The sequence below is a fragment of the Paramisgurnus dabryanus genome, chromosome 16 (assembly GCF_030506205.2).
Source record: "Paramisgurnus dabryanus chromosome 16, PD_genome_1.1, whole genome shotgun sequence".
NCBI lineage: Eukaryota > Metazoa > Chordata > Actinopteri > Cypriniformes > Cobitidae > Paramisgurnus > Paramisgurnus dabryanus.
Genome location: NC_133352.1, coordinates 15,145,079 through 15,167,240, shown reverse-complemented (window position 1 = coordinate 15,167,240; position 22,162 = coordinate 15,145,079). Strand labels below are relative to the sequence as shown.

The following is a 22,162-nucleotide window of genomic DNA, read 5'->3' as shown; positions in this document are numbered from 1 at the left end:
TTTGCACTGCATCACCTGCATAGCAATTTATCACTCTCTGAAAATGTATCTGTAGTCCTTTTTCACACGGCGCTCTCTAAAGAGGCCAAAAACATGCATGGCAATATCTTTGAGTAAAGCCAAATGTTGTGCGACAACATCTTTGATACAGGGTAGGCATACGTTGTGTATTTTGAATCTGTCCCATCAGGCAATATTTTCCCCTTTTTATTTCGAAATGTTATCCTAAATTAAGAAAGATTTGAAGCTTACTGATAAAGTAACATTCATGCAATTTTTACACACAGATGCGTGCATATGCATGATTAGTGAACGCGACCCAATGTGTTTCAGATCAGCGTATCCTTTCCCTGCGCCTCGCAATTCCACCACAGTATTATTGGTGCACTTCAGAACAGGATGTATCATTTGATTTCACTGGCAGAAATGTATTAACCTTCACAAATGTTTACTCTGATCATCCTACAGTCAGCGCTGCAGGTGGAAGCTCCATTTAAAGAGAGGTAATGTGATGATGGAAAATCCTCCAGGCTTCGGTGAGGAGTTTCACATTTACAGCCAAGCATGTGTTTCGCCGTTGGTACCGCGCCACCTGCCAGAACATAATATTTACATGAACCCGTCTCTGTTTAAGAAAGATATTTCAACGGATCGACCGCAATCATAACTTCAATTAATGACAGGGAATGAGAGGCTCTACCAATGAGAAGGGAGGGAGAAAAAGATCCCTTCCCGCAGCCTGGTTCCTTTGAAAAAGCTCCTGTACTCAGTGTAATTAAGAGCTATTGTCATCCTTAAGGCCAATTACAGTATATAGTCTTTCAGGCCAGAAATCCATAGTGTTTTAATTTGACTCCATCTTTAAAAGTGGCCATAAAGCAGAGCAGAGAGACTCCAGCCAGCAGTAAGTGAGGACCGCCCATCACAGCCATAACCGGGGCCATAAAAGAGCGATGGGTCGGTATTTATTATGCATATATTTCTATATATCCTTATCGAATATGTGTTAGATGAATTGCCGTTTTAGTGGGAGAAGCTGCTGATATGTTGGAGATGGGAAGAAATAGATGGGAAACAGAGAGAGCGATTACTGAACATGCAGCTCATCATGTGAGACCACTGCCCGAATGGATACGGACTGCGATGAGCAATCCACAGATGTCGTCTCAGGTTTCATAAAACGAAATGCTTATGGAGCCCCTGAGGGGGTCGTCTTTCTTTTGTGTTTCTGGCTGTGCCTTTAATGAAAGAAATCAGAAATGTGCATCTCATAACCCGAGCGAACGGCACCCGACCCGGCCAGGTTGCTGTCTTAACCCTGTCAGGCTCGACGAGTCGCAGTTATGGCCTGATTCCCCCTGACACCCAGATGAAAAACAAATATGCCTCCAGATTCCGAAACCTCGAATTGTAATTCCCGCACCATGCCTGTAGACTCGGCCTGGTTGTACTTCGAAACAGCCGGGTGCCGTGCTTTTCGCTTTCACACACAAATATCTACAAACTGGACATCCCTAAAGCATTCAGGTCAGATGTAATATGAAAGCGACGTGATTGGCCCCGTTTACGAGTGCGTGCTTTAAATGAATAATGTAATGTAATATATCTTGCGAGAATAGCCAAAGGGTTTTAATAACCTTTCACCTGACTGTATGTTCAGGTGTGCGTGCGCAAACGTGTTCTGAGCACGTGTATGAGCGTTCAGGGCTTATTTGTCAGTGCTGCTTGGACTTAACAGAAGCAAGTGACATGCATCAGCACCTATGCATGGATCTTATGCTTTAGATTCAATCTGGCATGCAGATAACAGCCCTGCCAAGAGCGTGAACTAAAGCAAAGCAGTGGTTGATGGATAGCGAGAGAGGCATGGGCATGGTAGGGGACATATCAGCGATCTGGTCACCCAGCTGGGCTTCAGTTTGTTCCTGATAAAGTTGATTGAAGGAGGCAGAACTTGACTTTGAGAATATGCATTCAATGTAAGAAAAAGAGATGATGGATGGATGGATGACAGACAGACGGATAGATAGGTTTCTTGGTTAATTTAAATTGATGTTTATGTCTGGCTTTCCTGACCGTCCCATTGTGCTTTAGAGAAAGGAAGAAAACTACAAAAGCGGAGTCAGCAACTTACTTTCTTGTAAAACTGTACCATTCCACCTCCAGCTGAAAGATAAGAGTGCCGTCTTTAAAGGGTAATAAGAAACAGAATTGACCAACACACCCTGAATGCTTTTTACACTGCACCGATGTACTGATATTCTTAAAACATTCTGGTTATGAATTTGTTTGAACAAGATTGAGAACTCCTATTTCCATGAATCCGATCTGGCAACTTCTAGTTGAAAGAACCAATCATGGATCAATAAAGAATGACACATTTTTGAGGGAGGGGCTCTGTACAGAGTCACTTGAGGCGCTTGCCAAACTGCGTGCATGCACAGTAGCTGAAACAGCCTGGAGAACTGTGTTTTTTGGAGCAATTTGAGCTTAAGAAACAAAAGTTAAGGTATAGTTAATGTCAGCATTAATTGTTTCTTAAAAAATTGTTGCTTAATTGTGATTTTAGCATGCGATTTTAGAGATATCTATTATCTTTCCCCATAACATGACTGTCCAGAGGTGTTGCAAACATGGCCACTTAGGTACATAGTTATTTGGACATTTTCCTTTGTTTGGGCCCTTCCTTTACTCGGAAACGGAGAACTCTCCTCTAAAACAGATTCTTTCTAAAAACTCCGGCCAAACGGATGTTTAGCCAGCCAACGTTACAGTATTCGCCAGAGCTCGCACGCACCTACGCCAAAAGTGCGACCTTAGCTGTGTCCCAATTCAAGGGCTGCAACCTTATAAGCATGCGACCTTAAAAAGGTAAGCACTCTGTCTTTCAAGGTAGAAGCCTCAGAAGTTCGCGAAGAGAACTGAAATGAGACGGTCTAACCTTCGGAGGACCCATAATTGGCGTCACCTGCTGCACGCGCCCACTGCGCCTGTCAGCGCAATGACCCTTGAGATATCCTCGGCTGTTAAGGATCCATTCGTTCTATCCATAACAGCGCGGAGAAATGAGGACGCATTTTGAGGCTTCATTCTAAGCATCCTTTGAATGGGGACGGCCTTACTAGCCTCAAGTTGCGCTGCTGTGACACAATCGGTCTTAAAATACGTCCTTAGAAGGACACAGCCTTTGAAATGGGACACAGCCCTTGTTCAAAAGAGGAAGAGGAAGTGATTTGTTGCTGTTTTCGGGATTCTGATTAGCTTACGTGGGCTTGAGCTTCTCGTTACATCACCACCTAGAGGTTTGGCATGCTCTTGACGACATAAATACATGGGTACGTGTCAATGAACACTTTTCTGAAAACTAACACGCGTGCACAAAGTTATTTTTGAAACCGGAGAGGTTGAAATGTCCGTTTATGAAAATAGCCGCTCATGTGTAAACGTAGTCTTAATGGCGTGACTTTGACAGCAATTGCTCTGTGTTTTATATTGATTTATTATTTTCTTATTAATTTATTTGCTTAAGTACATGATGGTAACTGAAAACAATGTGCAACCTTGATATTATAAAAAAACAAGGCGGCTTTTTTGCAGCATTTTATTATTTATATGTATATTTTTTTCATATTTTTTAACTACACCTAGTACAAACATTCTATTTGCAAATATTATTTTGGAAATACAAATTTTGTGTGTGTTGGTGATCCAGTATGTGAGATATAGGATACATCCTCAATGCCGCTCCCCACTGATATCCTTGCATGTTGCTGAGCGCTTATCTGTAATATGTTTTGGCGTTGCCGGGTTGTCTGGACATAGGAGCCGTAATGGAATCAAAGGGAGATTTATGGCAGACATCCTGACAGTCAGCGAGAGCAGGGCCAAAGCCAAATGAAATTAATGAAATTTGCAAGCAGATTGCTAGAGGAGGGGGCAACGCTGGTCTCCTTCAACAAACAGTGCATTGGTACAATGCCTGTCTGCTTTGAATCTGTATCTTTAACTTGCAGGATTCAGTTCAGTGTCTGTTGAGATGCCCAATGTGACACTAACGATCTGGGTGTATACCAGCAGCCAGCTCAATTCAATTTTGCTGTAAAAATCAATATATTCATCCAAAACATTGCAGCGGGGAATTTACAGAATGAACTGAAAGCCATGCTTCCCTGCAATTAACCGAATTGAAAATTGACATGCAGTTACACCGATTCTTTGGAAAGCTTGTATTAATTCCTAAGTCGTATAGATTGGTTCATTATCTACAGTGTGAGTAATTGATATGGCATCAAGGCAGATGGCTTACGTATAGTACTTTTTGACTTTTCCGTAGCAGTATGATTTTTTTCTTTATAGTGTCAAGTCGTTTTTCATTAGAGTCGTCTTCTCAATGAGAGCACCACTGAGACTGATTGCGCTACTTAAGTGCCGTTTTTTTAGCTGGCACAATTTGCCTTTTTGTAGAAATAATGAAAAAGGTTCCACTGAGTAAACAAAGCAATAAAACATTTATTCGCAGTGAAGTGCTGTAAAGTACTACGGCGCGCACTACACTAGTCAAGGATGCACAAGGCCGGCACTTTGGCGTTGATAAAGAATTAAAAAGAAAACCCAAAGAGATGTTTCTGGGGCTCTTCTCTGCGTTTCGCATTTAGACTTTCAAAGACGGCGAGTTGGCGACGGGGAGGGAGCAAAGATATACGTTCACCCGTTCCCAGCATGATGATGGTATAAACAGCGCTTTTATTTTCTCACTCTGTGGCGTATAAACATGGGATGTTATATTAAATATTTTCACTCCTATGTGAATACGCCACATAGTTTGAAGGATACACAAAGAAACATGATGTTCGCATCAAGCGAGGAAAGTACCCGGAGTGCCTAAAAGAAAAAAATGTGAAAATTGCTGAACATGTCAAGAACAGTTAAATGAAATAGCATATCCCCTTATTGCGAAGCATAACATAGTTATTAAGATTTTTTACTATAATAAAACTTGATTGGTTTAAGAAAAAACTATAAAGAAAACACACATATCGAGTTGTGGAGATGTGGGGGTATGTGTAACTGCAGTTTTTTAATGCTCCTAAGAGGAAATTGCTGGAAATGCCGTAGTTGATACATCATTACGTCCCACGCACGAGCTCTGGCAGAATTCCTCACCGTGTTTGGATCCATGCCTGATTGTTTATCAGTGAAATTGGTTGTAGCAAGGTCAGGCAGGTTAACCAACGTGGTGGTCTCTTTGTGTTATACGTAGCAGGCATGACTCCGGAGCAGACGTTCTGATTAGCCGGGCAGATATTCCATATCTCATTTGTTTCCTTCTTGGCCAGTAATTGCATTCTGGTTTTCAAATTATGTTTGCCAGCGCGAGCCTCCAAACAAACAAGCTTAATAAAGTTAAGCAAAACCATTGCGACATGTCAAACATCATTTGGTTCATAACTGTGCCTTAAAGAAACCAGGCATTAATTTTACGCTCTTATTTTTTGTATGTTTTCGTCTTTCTCTGGTTACTCAAAGTGCTTCATATAAAGCGAGGTTTATGCTATGAAACCTTTTATTACAAAGAACTGCTTTAGAAATGTTTTTCATTAGACACTCACACACAGACAGAGTGATAAAAGGCCAGACGAATAAAGGAGGATGTGACATTTATGGTCAGTAGAACAATTTGGTCTTAGACTTCAAAGCCGAGGCGTATCGTTCCAGTGGGGCGGCCGCAAACCGTCCATCTTCCCTAAGACGCTTTTTACCTGAAAGTGAAGTGCCTTCAAACAAATCCTAATATCTATCTTTCTTTCTCTTTATCTCTCCCCCTCTCTCTATCTCTCTCTCCAGGGACCTGAGCGAGAATCAGATTCAGGCTGTTCCTCGTAAGGCTTTCAGAGGGATCACCGCCGTCAAGAACCTGTAAGTGTTTCTCCCTCATCTCCCCTAGCAACCATTAGCCGGTATGTATTAGTTTGCATGATGTTACAGTTATAAAGGCTTCGGTAAACTCTCCTTTTCCCTCAACGACAAGGATGCTCCGACATTAAAGAGGAAACCCATCCTGTGCGTTTTACAAGTCTCGCCTTTTATTTCAAAGACAGATAGCTGGAATGAAAGGTAATAATCTTTCTTGCTGAAAGAAAGAAATGTGTCAGGTGTCCTCCATCTATGCCCCTTGAATCATTTGTCATAACAGTTAATAAGCTTAGCACTGATGAAAATTCAATTAATCAGTATGGTTCAATAAGATGAATATCTTCAGGATATTGCTGGTGAGTAATGTTTCACAGCCATTTGCAATTACAGTAATGGTTTATGATAAATCTCCTTATTACATGGCTCGTTGGAATGCTTGATTCTGATTGGCCAGTCATGACATTTGCAGGTTTGTTATTCACTGATAACAAGCGCTTAAAACTAATAACACACGGTAACCCGGATGCTGCAAATCTTTTTGACAGGTACAGTTTAATATTACGCAAAAAATTTAATATAAATATGTCTTTTAACTCTTTCCCAGCCAGCGTTTTAAAAAGTTGCCAGTCAGTGCTAGCATTTTGTTATGATTTTTACAAAAGTTTAAGGCTTTCAAAAAATTTTCTTCTTAAAGGCGCTCTAAGCGAATTGAAGCGTTTTAGACCATAAAACATTTTTTGTTACATACCGGAAACATCTCCTCACTATCTGCGATCTCTGTAGACAGCCCAGGCTTCACAAACGGCAATATCAACAAGTGGCCAAACCTAGCATCACAAAACAAAACAAAGTATTCCAGCCAATAAACGACAAAAAGGATTTAGGGGTGGGGGTTGGGCGCGTTCATGAAAGCACGGAAGGGAGGGGGAGGAGTTAGCTACGCTCCGTCTGTTTGAAAACAGTTTCAAACGTCAACAATAACTAACGTCTCGCAGATTCGCTTAGAGAGCCTTTAAGATATATAAACATACAATATATCAAATGAAAGAACAGACACTCTGTTTTCAAACAAAACATTTAATTCTACCTTAATTAATTTTGAGAAAAAAGCTGAGATAATTCAATTTTTGTGAAGGACTTTTGACAGAGATCAGATTCAGAGCGATCCTCAAAACATAAACGGAGTTCTTACCACCGGTTAACACCAAGGTTTGAGGTGTCAAATTCGCTTCTACCGCATCTAGTTTGCCGCTTGAACATTATGAGTTTACTCGCTTCATTCGTGAGTGAAAGCCGCACATGAAATTCTAGTCATCGAGACATTCACGCGGAAATTCGCGTTATTCGGAGGGGCTTCTACGACTTCGCTTCCTGTAATCACGTCACTACTAGAGCAAGCTCCTGATTGGTTAACGCGGTGCGTTTTTTCGACAAAGTTCAATTTTTTCAACTCGAACGTTTGCCGCGGCAGTGCTCAATTGAGGCAGAATCGCATCTACCGCGCGCGCTAAACGGCTCACATCTACCGCGCTAAACGGCTCACATGCGAGACCTCCAGTCACGGGTCAGTGAGTCTTCACATTGACTTAACATTGAAATCACTCGCGCTTGACGCCTCTACTGTGGCTGGTGTGAACACAACATTATTCTTTTATGTGAGACATTGTATAAGTTGCAGAGAAGCGCCTGGTGGATAATAGCGGTATTGCGGATTGCCGGAAATACTCGACATTGGCAGGCAAGGGTATTCTCTTAATTGACGAGTTAACTTTTCAATGGCGGGAAAGAGTTAATGTTCCTTATCTTACTTCTGAAGTAAATAGCCGTGAAATAGGTGGGATTATGATTAAACGGTTTTTATCGCAAGATTTTTCGCAAGATCACACTGTCAGGGCTTTTATCTGCGATCTGCATGTACATTATCCCTTACGTAACAGATTCAGGAGTTGAACTCGGTAGAGTGGTCTACGTTCAAGTAAATAATTCCATATGAAAAACTACTAGAAATGTAAAAAGCAAACAAAGCTCGTCTTGAAGCACACTTGAGTTAACTTAGAAAACGGGAATGCTCACCTTTACTCACCAATATGTTGTTCTAAACCTGCATGAGTTTCTTTTTTCTGTTGAACACGAAGATATTTTGATAAATGATGGTAAGCGCAAAGTTAACGTTACCTATTAACTTCCATGTTATTTGTTTTTCCTACTATGAAAGTTAATGGGCACCGTCAACTGTGTGCTTACCATCATTTATCAAAATATCTTCGTGTTCAACAGAAGAAACTCATACAGGTTTAGAACAACACAAATGATGAATTTTTTTTTATTTTTGGGTAAACTGACTCTTTAAAAAATGTTGTGGGCTTTCGAGCGCAAGCTGCAATAATGAACTACACTCTCTGCAGCTTTACTGCACTTCGTTCAAAGCTTATCCTGAGACCAGTTTTTCCATAATTCCCTCTAATGAATTAGGGGCGCAAAGTTGAGGTCATTTTTAATGGTGCACTTAGTCTGTTTGTTGGCAGAGATTGGCCATGGTATGTAGCCGTAACGCTTTTACGCATTCCCAGGCTTGAATGTTCAATGAAGTTCTGGACAGTTTCCCCACAGTATCTGATACCAGCTTTCAAAGACAGTTTTCTGATGGTGAAAGACAGTTTTTCCACTGTGGGCTGAGTCAGATGTTAAAGTGCAGAGAAGTGCGAAACATTTCTTAAAGCAGGGCTTTTTCTGATATCATCACTAGCAAGTAGTAATTTAGGGAAAATCCCTTTTGGAGATACATACGGTCTAATGTTAATTGCTCAACAATACATGACCTCACAGAATCGCCCTCTTGGGTTTGAATCCTGAAACTTTAAACATTACACCACACCTCGCTAAATGTTTAGGGCCATAAGTATCATTTTTCATACTGGGAGGTCTTTAGGTATTTCGGAGTGATGCACACATTTGTGCAAGCATGTTTATATACGGGTGTGTCCGCCAACCGCCCCAGTCAGAATGAGTTAACTGATTGTCTGTACCATCTCTGGCCTCATTGACCTCTGTCAAATGAATCCCAGACACAAGAGTACCATCACTCATCTCTGCAGGTCAATATGTGTCTGCAGATGTACAAAACAGATGGACAACAGTGTTGGAAGTAATGAGTTAAAGTTGTGGTACGTGTTCAGTTTGCACAGTAACATAATTTAACATTTTGCATATTACATTTTTAGGATCATAAATATTGTTATATTCATAAGTAGTGCATGTCTCTCTCTATTCTGTTATACTGTAATAATAATAAATGATTAGCTTTATTTTTAGGGATGCACCCATACAAAATTTCTGCTGATACGATATTTGATTATTTATGCTACGTGCACACCGCCAGCGACTAGCAATCTCGTTTATTTCAATGGAAGCTTGCAGAATTTCGGCAACACGAATCACGATCGAACACGAGTGACAGCGACCGTTGGCGACAGGAAGTAACAGGTCCAGCTACGTGACAAAGTTGAGGACAGTTCAACTTTTTACAAATGACAAGCGACTTTTGGGAGCAACAACCAATGAGAGTGAAGCAGTGAAGTTCACATCAATTTTCGGCGACATGAGCAACAACAACTGTTGGCGACAGGAAGTGGATGTGTCCAGCTATGTGACAAAGTTCAGAACAGTTCAGCTTTGTGCAAAGACGAGCAACTTTCGAAGCAACAACCAATGACAGTGAAGAAGTGGAGTTAACACTGATTTTCAGCAACACGAGTGACAGCGACCGTTGGCGACAGGAAGTAAGCGTGTCCAGCTACGTGACAAAGTTGAGAACAGTTTAAGTTTTTACAAATGACGAGTGACTTTCGGGAGCAACAACCAATGAGAGTGAAGCAGTGGAGTTCACACCAATTTTCGGCGACATGAGCAACAGCAACTGTTGGCGACAGGAAGTGGGTGTGTCCAGCTATGTGACAAAGTTGAGAACAGTTCAACTTTATGCCAATGATGAGCTACTTTTGGAGTGACAGCCAATGAGAGTGAAGCAGTGGAGTTCACACTGATTTTCAGCTGTAAGAGCGACAGCAGCCATTGGTGACAGGAAGTGGGCATGTCCAGCTATGTGACAAAGTTTTTACAACTTTTTACAAATGACGAGAGACTTTTGGGAGCAACAACCAATGTGAGTAGGGCAGTGGAGTTCACAACAAATTTTCAGCGACATGAGCAACAGCAACTGTTGGCGACAGTGACAAAATTGAGAACAGTTCAGCTTTGTGCAAACGACGAGCCACTTTCGAGGGGACAACCTGTGAGAGTGAAGAAGTGGAGTTCATACTGATTTTCGGCAACACGAGTGACAGCGACCGTTGGCGATAGGAAGTAAGCGTATCCGGCTACGTGACAAAGTTGAGAACAGTTTGACTTTATGCAAATGACGAGTGACTTTCGGGAGCGACAGCCAATGAGAGTAAAGCAGTGGAGTTTACACACATATTTCGGCAAAGTGGGCGTGTCCAGCTATGTGACAAAGTTGAGAACAGTTCAACTTTATGCCAATGATGAGCTACTTTTGGAGTGACAGCCAATGAGAGTGAAGCAGTGGAGTTCACACTGATTTTCAGCTGTAAGAGCGACAGCAGCCATTGGTGACAGGAAGTGGGCGTGTCCAGCTACATGACAAAGTTGAGAACAGTTCAAAATTGCTTTCATTTGCCTATACTGATTATAGGCGTATATATAGGTGCATCCCTAATAATTATTTTAAATTAACATATTCTGATTAATTTTATACATACATACTGTACTATACAGTGAAACATTTTTCCCTTGCCATTCATACTTTAGTGTTTGAGCACTCATCACATCTTTGTCACGTGCACCGTCACGCTCTGATGGATGAGTGATAGGAACAGGTAGGCAAGACTCATTTGTCCAAGAGGCTTGTAAAAAAGAGAAAAGGACTAACAAGGATTTAAATAAAAGTAGAGATTTGTACATCAGCAGCACTGCCTTCCCTTTTTTACTCCCACCGGCTTCTGCAGCGCGTGGCAAGGTGACTCTTGATTTAATTGCCGAAATAGTCCAGCCCTTGATTTTTTGTAACTGGCAAGAAGGAGAAAAAGACGTACAGGCACCGTTCCAGGAACGAATTGATTTTCTCATATGCTTTTCCTCCCCTAATGTCCTCTGTTTGAAATGGCTGTGCACGCTTTGAGGAAGGGCTGAATCTCTGTCTCTTATATTGTCCTTACATCTCTACTGTTTTACTGGCCGATGCTTGCTGGAGTCAGCATCCCCCTTCAGCAAGCAGCCCACACTCTTTATAGCCGGGCCATCTGGTTAATATGGTCAAGATGGTTCCTCAAGCTAACAAGAGTCTGTGTTGCACCCTATTAAACCAGACACAATATCTCGGTCTGCGTTTATGGCCTTAGCTGTTTCTTCTTACTGTTTGCCAGAGATGCTACGCCGGCCATGTTAACCTCATGAAGCGGGGATTGCAGGCAATGTCATCACACCCCCTATGAGTTCGTTTGCAAATGCATACAGATTTTTGCATGATGAGCTTTATATCGACATAACGTGTTTTAACCAGCAGGGTATGGATCCCTTTATGTCAGTTTTGGGATGAGCGGCAAATTCATTGGAAATTAGGCTTGTTTGCATTCACATTGGATGAAAATGATTGACCCGCTTGGTGTCGGCTCATGTATGGTACAAACGAGGTATAAACGAGAGAGCTGCATCCTCAAGACGTACAGTAGCTCTGGCTGCAGTGCGTCATATTCAGTAAACCATTTTTTTTAGGTAAAGATACATGGACGGTTTCATTTTAGTTCCCTTGTGGGAAGCTCTCATCTGAGTCCTAATAAAAAACCTGCTTCATGCTCCCAGAATGTCGCTGCGACTACGCGTGGGTTTGAATTATGGGCAAGAAGGCGAGGTGCGGCACAGCCTGCTTTACGAGCTCCTGCACCTAGCAGACGCGGCTCAAAGCTTGGTTTTTGATGTACGCCGCTTGTGCTACGACCCGCTGAACCTCACGCTACCATAGGGAGGGATGTGCATGAAAGCTGACCCCACAACTCAAGACGTACTACACAGATCTGAAAATCACTTTCTTTCTGGGTTCAAGAGAAGAGAGACGAATTGTATGATTTTTGGGGGTGGGCAGCTCCACATCACACATCATCTTCTGTTCTGATTCTGAGTTGCTAGTCATTTGTTGTAATAGACATTGAGCATGAATGAAATTCAGCCAATTACACTGATAGGCGAGCGAAGGAAAGGAAGACGCATGTCTGTGTCTTATTGTGGACTCCAGATGGGACACTGGCAGGACAGGAGCCCTAAAGTACCAACACGGCTCATGAATGAGATGATTAAAGGCCAATATAATTAGAGCAAGAAAATTAAAACTGAGACTTTCATTACCCAACACTCACCAAACACGCATACTGTATATTCACACACATCGCACACTCTCATTCACTTATGCACATTCACAAATGTACAACCTTGCCTATGATCATAAGTATCCTGGTTAAAAGTCTTTTGCGCAAGATCAAACCAATTTCCCAAACAAATCCATGTTGTATATATCCTCATATTACCAGTCCCTCCAGAAAAACATGAGTATGCGATCACATGATTCAGTGCATAATCAGCAAAAGTCTGCATATTTATGCGGTCGTCGCATTTTTTAAATATGTCGCACTTTCGCCGCATAAATTGCAGATTTCTGCTCGCAAAAAGTGTGGGGCTTGCATGATTTCATAATTCCGTATTTTTGTAGCAAAAAGTCATATATATCTTAGCAGAAAGTTGAAAAATGTTGCATTTACTTTACACATGCGCAGCCATTTCCTTTGTTGTCATTGGAATGTTAGGAAGTGACGTAATTACGCGCTGCGATGTTTTTGCAAGTTCACCCAGTTTTGGCAAGTTCCCGCAATTTCATTGCATAAAATTGCATAAATATCCCGCATATTCCATCACATTTTTTAAGAAAACGTGCCACAAGATCAAGGATTTTTGTCCGCAACAATCACAAAAAAACTCTGCGTTTTTCTGGAAGGACTGTATTGCACATTGACACAGGTTGCACCACACTGCATTGAACGGCATGTTAAATGAATAGATCTGGCTCCACATTGCTAAATGAAAGAGCCACATTGCAAACGCGATATGCTTGGCGACTTAACAATTTATCCGTACATGCTTTACTATAAGCTACAGGATTGTTTTATCACACCTAACATCCACTCTTTGGTTATATTCTCGAAAGTAAGTGGCATCTCATTTTTTTTATTTTATGTATTGTGAGTGAAAACGGTAGGCGTTACAACATACCAACTTTTTATTTTTGCGCATACAAGTTTTTTGAAACACATAGTGATATATAAAGCATCTGCTGTGGGTGGCTCCTATTTAGCCTTTTCCATCAGCTTATATAGGGACGGATGCATGTATTTAAGAAAGAATAGAGAGTATTCTCCGAAATGAATGGTAGAGATGTTCTGTTCTTCTTCATTACACGTCTCTTGAGATGCGTTTCAGTCATGTGTGCCAAACAAATGACTTAAGTAAAGCATTCACATTTCTTCTTTATTCAGCCCATTTCTCTTTTAAGAATAGAAAAAGGGAGGGGCGGGGTTAATCAGGAGTAGGAGGGGTAAAACCCAAAGTCTGCAAATTAGAGTAAAAGGAAAAAGACGGCAAAAGAAAGAAGCGCGTCTGCTCGTACAACGCCGTGACCCCGGTTGATTTACGAACCCCCTTCTCTTAATGAAATTGTTTCTGTGACAGAGCCGGTAAAAGCTTGTAATGGATTGGGTGCTCTAATGTAATGAAATTACTCCCTTTCTGACTTTAAAAAAAAAAGAAAAGGAGGGTGGGGGGAGAAAATGCAATTAATATTTACAGAGAACTGACAGACGGGCTGGGCTGTGCACTATAGCCCACCTCCTGCTCTATCTTTCTTTCTTACCTCTCTTTGCCCCCACAGTCAGCAGTCTGAAGAGAGAGAGAGAGAGAGAGAGCTAGTGAAAGGTAGATGAGATAAGAGAGAGAGGGAGTAAGAGAGAGAGAGAGAGAGAGAGAGGTTATAGCCACACAGGCCACTTTTAGCCAGCTGGTCCTTTATCCTGACTGCGGTGAGGAGAAGAGGAGAGTAGCTACAAGATCCAGCGTTTTGTGTGTTAGTGTGTCTGTCTCCCTCCTGCAGCCCCCACCACTCCCCCGTCCACCCTCTCCTCCTCCCATCTCCCCCTCCTCTCAGCCCCCCGCTCGTCTGCAGACCTGCTTCTGACTCCTGTCTCTCATCTGCAGGCAACTGGACAGCAACCACATCAGCTGCATCGAAGATGGAGCCTTCCGAGCCCTGCGCGATCTGGAGATACTGTAAGTCCCCCTCCCGCCTCCTCTGCGGGGTCCTCTCCTCACCTCTCCTCACTGCTGTCTCTTTCTCTAACTCTCACTGTATGTGTGTTTTCCGATTGTTCTCGAAGGACAAACAGTGTTGCATGTGGACCTGTGGCGCATAGTCTAGTGTCACCCTGTCCGGTGCTGCCTCTCCGTGTGTGTGTGTGTAAGCATGCGACAAGGAAAGTTGCTCGTTTGTTATCCTGTGCTGCATTGTTGCCGCTACGAAAAGTGTCTTGACTTTGTCCGTCTTGCTTAAAAGTACTGCGTCTATGTGTTTAGCCTTTGTGTAGAACCACATTTCCCGTTTCAAACTGGTGTTAGACTCACTTAGACACATATCTCTTCTAATATCAATAATCAGCAGGATAAGTTTAAGAAGATACCACAGGAGAGGTTTCACATCTTTGTGGGCTTTCTACGGCTTGGGTATCCCCTAGATTGACCCAGTCTAAACCTGAGAGGATGTAGGATATTGGAAGCGGAAGACACGGGGAGGGGGGTCCGACCGCCGCATCTCCATCAAGCCAATTGGCAGAGCACTAAGTGCCCACCTCATCCTCCAAATGAGCGTGCTCACTGGGGACCCAGAGCCAAGCAATCCCCTCCATTAATTCCTGGCTCGTGAGCGCACGGTAGCACGGCGTTACATCATTATTAGGCAGGGAGACATTTTCCGCCAGCTGTACGAGAGGTGGTAGAAGAGCTAGAGATGATTTCAAAGTCAAGAAGAGATGGATAGGCAGGAACCTTAATTTCATTGTGGCATAAATGACCTTATCAAACATGAGACTGGGAGCGGGAAAGCGTTAATAAGTTGGAACTCAATTTACATTAATAATACAGGATTTTACCTTATACAGATTTTATTCTTAAGTCCTTTGGGACCCGCGAGCCAAGGAGAGCAGCGAAACGTAAATGCACATCGCATATCTGCTTATTGAGCCATCTCTCTACACTGCTGGAGAGCCTGCACACAGGTCGGCCAGTCGAATAACACCAGTTAACAAGCTCAGCCTTATAACTCACTTTCTTAATCTCTACTTATTGTGTGAAAAGCATTATTAGACCCCACAGAAATAGTTAGCTGAACAATTACACCAAGCTGTGCCATAGTGCTCGGAGCGAATGTGTAAGAAGAATATGACAGGTTTAGATTATTGATGGGGAAATTAAGCTATGGTTCGCGCTTGAGGTCCAGCATGTTAGCTATTTCGCCGCAAGTAGTAATGCTTCGACGAGTTTCAATGGTTTCCACATCTGTCTTACACATGAGCATGGGCTAACTTTTGTCTTACAACTGATTTATTAATCCAACCTCAGACTGAAGGACAGCCTGGCAGATGGAGATCCGTCTATTGTATTGCCGAAGAGTTGGATTACAGTCAGTCGTCGTGTGTTTATGATGTCATACTGATGGTAGAAAGGATGCTAGTGGAGTATATGGTTTATACATTACACAAGGAGACAGAAGGGTTTTACTGTACACATTCATTTAAGGATTCAAAAATATCATTACATTTACACAATCAAGCACTGGAAAATTGATAAAGAGAGTGTGATTGATATGAGAAGAGAGTTATGCAATGCAAAACACACAGTTGCAATTAAAAGCATTGTTGGGAGGACTGTGGTTTGGTAAAGCATGTCTCCAAAAGCCAACCAACTCTTTTAATCATGATGATCGTTAAAGGCCTATTAAAATAGATGGTGCACTGCGACATAACCCAGGGAATTTAAGCATCCTCTCCCATCACGCACAACATTTGGGTGATCACTCTAAATAAGAAGTTAAAAAATACCAGCGCGAAGAGGTTTTTAAAGACCTCCATCAGGTTTGGAAATGGTGATCAGAGCAGAGATTAGACAGAACGGTTTGTGGCTAACCCTCCTCCACCACTAAATGACTGCCAGTGATTTAACGCCTGCCAAACTACAGAGAATTAATGACCGTCCCTTTCTGCTGATGAATTGTAATTTATATTTAACATAACTGCGCTAATGACTGAACTAATGACTTCAAAGCTATCTCGGACATTTTCTCACATAGGACGTGACTTGCATCCCAATGAGCTCAAGGAAGTGCGGTAGGCAGCCCACTGATTTGTTTTCGCTCTGCAGGACACCTAAACCTTCTTAATAGGGAGCACCATTTGGTTATTTTTCATGTCATTTATACTACACGTGAATCCGTTCACCTGATTAGAAGGTGCTGTTTTTGTATAAGCACTTACTCAAATTTGTTGAATTTCATAATTTTTTTGAAAGACACGCATAATCAGGTGTTTTTATCTTTTCAGACTTTAAATGTGAGAAGAAGAGTGCATTTTTTTCCGAGTTTACAATTAATCAATGTTATTTTTTATTATATACATATTGAAGTTGGGGTTTAATAACGGGAAACATTGGTGGTGTTCCCCATTGCCAAACAAAAAGCAAATCAAATAAAAAAAATTACAATATATAATTGAGGGTTCATATTGTGAGATAAACTCAATGTTTTACACCTGGCGCAATGCAGCGCAATGCGCGACGCAAGTGTCTTTTGCTAGTTTCCACCCTGCGCAATTATCATTTTCACGTTTAGCGCCACGTTGTTTAAATAGCAAATGCATTTGTGCCCTCTTTTGCGGCCATGGGCTTTCTGGTCTGAAAACGAGGTGTGTTCAGGCGCATTGCTGGCGTGTTGCTATTTTGAGGCAACTAAAATAGACTACGCCATTGACCAACAAAAACCTGCTCTAAAGTCTAAAGTCAATGGCGCAATATGTTTTTTGTTATTTAAAGAGAGCGTTAGTAATATGCGCCTATGAACGGGACATATGGGACGACAACGCGGGTTTGCACACATACATGAATGTGCAGCAGCACAAAAACGCTTTTAAATATAAAAGATTAAAGGATTGAATGTAAAAGATTATTATTGAGTCTCTTGAAAATAAATGAGGATCGATTATGAGACGTTAGAAGGCGCAAAAAGAGCAGCTTCACCCTCAGCCTGGTAAGTAAGTAAATAAATGCTTTGCTTTAAACAAATGCATCTGTTTTTAAATGTTTTTTTTTGTAAATGCTACCTCACGGATTTATTGTATATGATGACTCTGTACCTGTGGATATGGTGAGATGAGAAACATTTTTAAGTAATGCTTAAAAAACGGACGCTGTCCAAGTTCTGAAACGCTCGGAGAGCCGTTTGTAAATTCTTTATCTCCTGTTTGTTACAAATAAAGTATTTTTAGAGTACCTTTTTACATACTTGTAAATTATTTTTTGATGATATTGGATAGCCATACATTTAAAGCAATTACAAGCCTACTTTTTACTTCCATGACTAAAAGAAAACGGGTTTTAAAGGTTTTAATAAAAGAATAACCATTTCAAAACAAGTGAAAAACAACACAATTATTTAACAGTAATATTAAACTGGGATCTTCTTCCTCCGCTTAGTTTTTCAGTTTACAAAGTCCGTCATCTAAATAGGGATTAGACATAGCGCCAGCGCAACTGGCTTTTAAAGGGGATGAGAGCTGAGACTCTCATTGGTTTATTGCACGTTACGCCCAAAATACTCCCATTACTCATTAAAAAAATAGGACCAACCCTTTTCGACCATGTGCTCAGCGCACAAACCATTTTTCCCGTCATTAAATTAGCAAAAGTGGATTCGGACACGCCCATTTAGACGTTGCGCTTTAGACAATGCGCTTAGATGTAAAATTGTCACATTTATTTTGTGTATAATATTAATGACGTTATATATTTTATTTAACGTTAAAAAGTTCATTAATCACATAATTTTTTTGCAAATACAAGAAGGAATACAACATTGAATGTTTGGGACATATGGCAAAAGCGGATTACAGAAGCGGTCATTTTACTTTCAAACAAAAACTACAAATGTAATTAAAATAACAAATATAATATTCATAAGGATTTTGCCAATGAGACCATAAAGAGCATCCAAATTGTAATGTTTTTAAACAGATTTATTTTACAGCTGAGGCACATTCGCACATTTTGTTGTCATATATTTTGTCTAATACGCCTTTAAAAATGTTTCTCTTTTGAATCATCTTAAAAATCGAAATTGTCCTACAGGGGTAATTCTTTAAATGCGTTTTAAATGTTCGAAGGGAGTTTTTCTAGTATTGCATTTTTTAAACTCCCTAGCCTTGTCTGTACACACATAGAGGCACAAATACTACTCTCTCAAGCTCTGAAACCTCTGCATATTTTATAACCACTTTTGTGCAGAAAATTCTGGCTCTGAATCAAACATCCAATCATGTGAGGTTTTTCTTTTTTTGGTCCTGCTGTGTCATATTTTATGAGCAGAAAAGTGCAGAGATATTTCCGTGCCATCTGAAGGTGACTTCTTCCCAGCATGCATTGATAAGAAGGCCCAAATTTTCACATTACCACCTCCTGCCAAACGCTGTCATTCGTCAAAGTGCGTGCGGCACATTTTTCTCGACAGCTTGGCACAGACTTTGCTGGTCGAACTAAAGTGAATTTAGTGAGATGGCGTAGACTCGTGACCCAATGGGACAGCTCTGCAGCTCATCAGGGTCTTCCGATAAGCAACACATCCTTCAGTCCCACCAAAAGCATTTTTTTCCTTTTAATTCCAGAGATGCTTTACTAACCACGAGTGCAGTTTAATGATGTTTTCACACTTTAATTTAGAAAGACTCAGTGGCAGGGCGTGTAATACAAACCAGGGGGACCTTAATAGTAAACCTCAGGATTTGCTGTGTGTTTTTAGACCTGTTGAAGTTGATTGTGTAAGGAAGCGTGAAGAGGCAGGGTATTAATCCTGGTTAGAAAACGCCTAGACGACTTAAAAACTTGGAAACGCGCTGATTGGGAGAGGCTATCCCATTTCTGTGGTCACGCTGACATCCCAGAATCGATCTTAGGGGAGAAAAAGTAGGCGTTTGATCTGATCCAAAACTATTACGAATGAAACATTGTGTATTTCATACATAAGGGTCAAGAATATAATTTTCTGCTTCTCGGGGCTTTTGGTTTGGCCGTTTTAAAAACGTCATTTTCTCAGTGCAAAGCCTTTTGAATGTTCCTCTTGGCAACGATAAAACAGCGCTTTGCTCTTTTTTCGGCCCCTTCAACCCCTTATTCTAATCATTTCTAACCCCCGTGCTCCCGTAAAAAACATCAGTACTTTTCAGATTTAACAAATGTCCTCTAGACCGATAGCTATGCGGCGGTGGTCCCGCAGTGGGAGCTCTGGAGAACAGATTCACTTGAATCAGATATTCCATGCATCTTTAATTTTTTTACGCCGGCTGGTCTCCCTCTGGACAGATCAGTCTTACTTCTGCGGGGTCTGATTGAAAGGTTGTCTTTAGTCAATAGACGAGTCTTTATGTGACAGACAACAGGCAGGCGGAGAAAGGGCAAGCTGATGGCTAAATGAGAGGATGGATTAGGGGAGCGGAGGGGGGAGAGAGAGCTGTCATTAGCTCGCAAACAGCACTTTCAAGCACAGGAAATTGCCTTGCCACCAGACATGGCCCCATTGCGTTATCTTCGTGTGGTCTCACCGAAGCTGGGGGGAGATGGGGAAGGCTGCAAATCGTGCGTTTCAGCAGTCGGACCCTTGCGCGCAATTAATCATTCGCTCCTGGATGGCCAGAAAAAAAAGAGGGAGGGCGACGGAACAGCTTAGATTCAATCTGTCCTCATTTAGGATATAATGGCCTCATCAATGCCAGGGGAAGCGTGTCTGTATTTGGTGTAGTACCTGCCTCTCTATTTTCATCCTGTTCTCACATTGCATCGCAGAGGGATGGAGAGTTATTTCTTTACCTTCGGATGAGGCAAATATAGGCCTGTGAAGGCATAAACCTTATTCAGTTTCAAATGCCAAGCGCTAGTGTTTTTTCTTTAATAAGCCTACACTTAGACGCGAACCACATGGATGGGATTATGCACGGCAGATCATGTTATTTCTCTGTTTATCCTCGATGGATTTATTTGAATTAGCGGAATAACATCTGATTGCGGCTTTAGCCGAGCTCTCGGCTCTAAGCAAACATTTCCATCATGCTCACATGAATCCCGTCGCACTGCAACAAGTGGAGGAGTCTGAGCGCTCATAATAAAATCAAACTACATCTGGAGGCACTTTGGCGATTTATTTTAACTCAAGGCCCTGACGCGGAACTACCCTGTAAACTAACATTTGCCCAGATGGACGCTTGCATTGCAAACTCGCTATTGTATTGCATTAGCAATAATACTGTTTCATAAACCATATGAGCATAAAAGACATGTTACCTCACATCTACAAGGATCTACGAAATGTTGGGTTGTTCAACAAAACTGCTGAGTTAAATTTACCTAAATGTCAAAATCTGACACAGCCATGGGTTGAAACGAACTTAACCCAATGTTTGGGTTTAAGATGGGACACCTCTACTCATTTATACAATTATGCCATCATCCCTATTTATGGCAAAGAAGTAGATATTTAGAAGATATTTAGTTTTAATTACCAGAGATGTGGCACCACACACACACACAAATCTGTGCATCCTGATTTCTCAGTCATCCAAGTAAATGCCACTATAAGTCAGATGCCAGGAGCACTTCAGTCCATTCCCTCCTCCCCACCAGCTCCCTGCATCCACCAAAACAACTCATCTCTTATTTCAAAATGCCTTGGCTCTAAAATCGCAGCCGTCTTTTAGTACTGAAGTATCCAGAGACCCTCTCCAAGTCCATCTAATGAGGGCCCAAAAACAATCTAAGAGCACTCAAGGCCCCACTTTCCAGCCTTTTGCAACTGTGGGAAAGCTTTCTTGACATAGCCGAGTAAAGAAAGAGAAAGAAAGAGAGCTGCCCAATTCTGCCTACTTACAGTATGCGTCAAAAGATCTTTAAATAAAACCATACCTACCCAGTCAGTTTTTACAGCGTGGCTTATCTCAAGATTAAGCATTGGTTTAATTTTGGCCAAGATGGAGATACAGGGATACGGTACTTTTCCCGCAGCAGCTAATTTTTCTGTGTTTTTGATTTATGTTCAAGGTGACACTCGTTGAATCATTTAAAGTGCATCCAATCAAGACAATACAACCATAAAGACACAAATTAATCTTCAAGTGTCTTTATAAGGGTCTGGCCATGCTGTGCTTTTAATAGTTGAGATCCCATGCTGCAGCAGTGGGCGGTCCTCTGCAGTGCAGAGGGCTGGATCTAGAAAAGATTGACAGGCTTGTGCCTGCTTTATGTAAGATAGCATCTCTCCAGTGAGTTCATTTTAAAGGCATTTGGTTCGATGCTCTACCTCTGTTCCTGTGGCAAAGCTTAACTGAAGAAAAGCCTGGATTAACAGGTGCAGTCGGTGTGCCTGGACTCTGAAGGTCATCGCTCTAAGCAGGGAGCATGTCAGGTTTAATGCACAGTGACTGCAATGCACAGCCCGGCTTCATCTTTTCCAAATTACGATTGCGTGAATGAAATCTATATGAGATTATTTTTACTCTGGGTTTCTAATCCTGGAAACCGGAGGCTGAAATATGAATGAGAAAACGAGCAGCAAGCACAAGCTGTTCAGAACACCGTCAGGGTTGTAGAGTACATGCGCCTCTTTGACGACTTTTCCTGTTTATCGTTTTTGATCTTTTCTTTGCTCACATCACTACTTGTCCACGGGCTTACAGATAGGAGCGAGTCCTTCCTGAGCAAACTGCATGGGTTGGAAACACAGGTTTTAAACAGGGCGTTCCTCTCTTAGGCTTGCCCAGAGCTCCATCTATTTACATCTCCATAGAGCAGAAGAGAACAGCAATGAAACCTCGTAGCCGCAGCGGCCTTG

General features: G+C 41.7%; 1 protein-coding gene across 1 annotated transcript in view; it reads left to right on the top strand.

Annotated features, from left to right (window-relative positions):
• The window catches only part of slit3 (slit homolog 3 (Drosophila)), a 180,327-nt gene that overhangs the window by 92,774 nt on the left and 65,391 nt on the right, over positions 1-22,162 (top strand). Inside the window, exons 5-6 of the mRNA XM_065266536.2 lie at positions 5,845-5,916; positions 14,227-14,298. Coding sequence (XP_065122608.1) covers positions 5,845-5,916; positions 14,227-14,298 — 144 coding nt within the window. The remainder of the gene's footprint in view (positions 1-5,844; positions 5,917-14,226; positions 14,299-22,162) is intronic.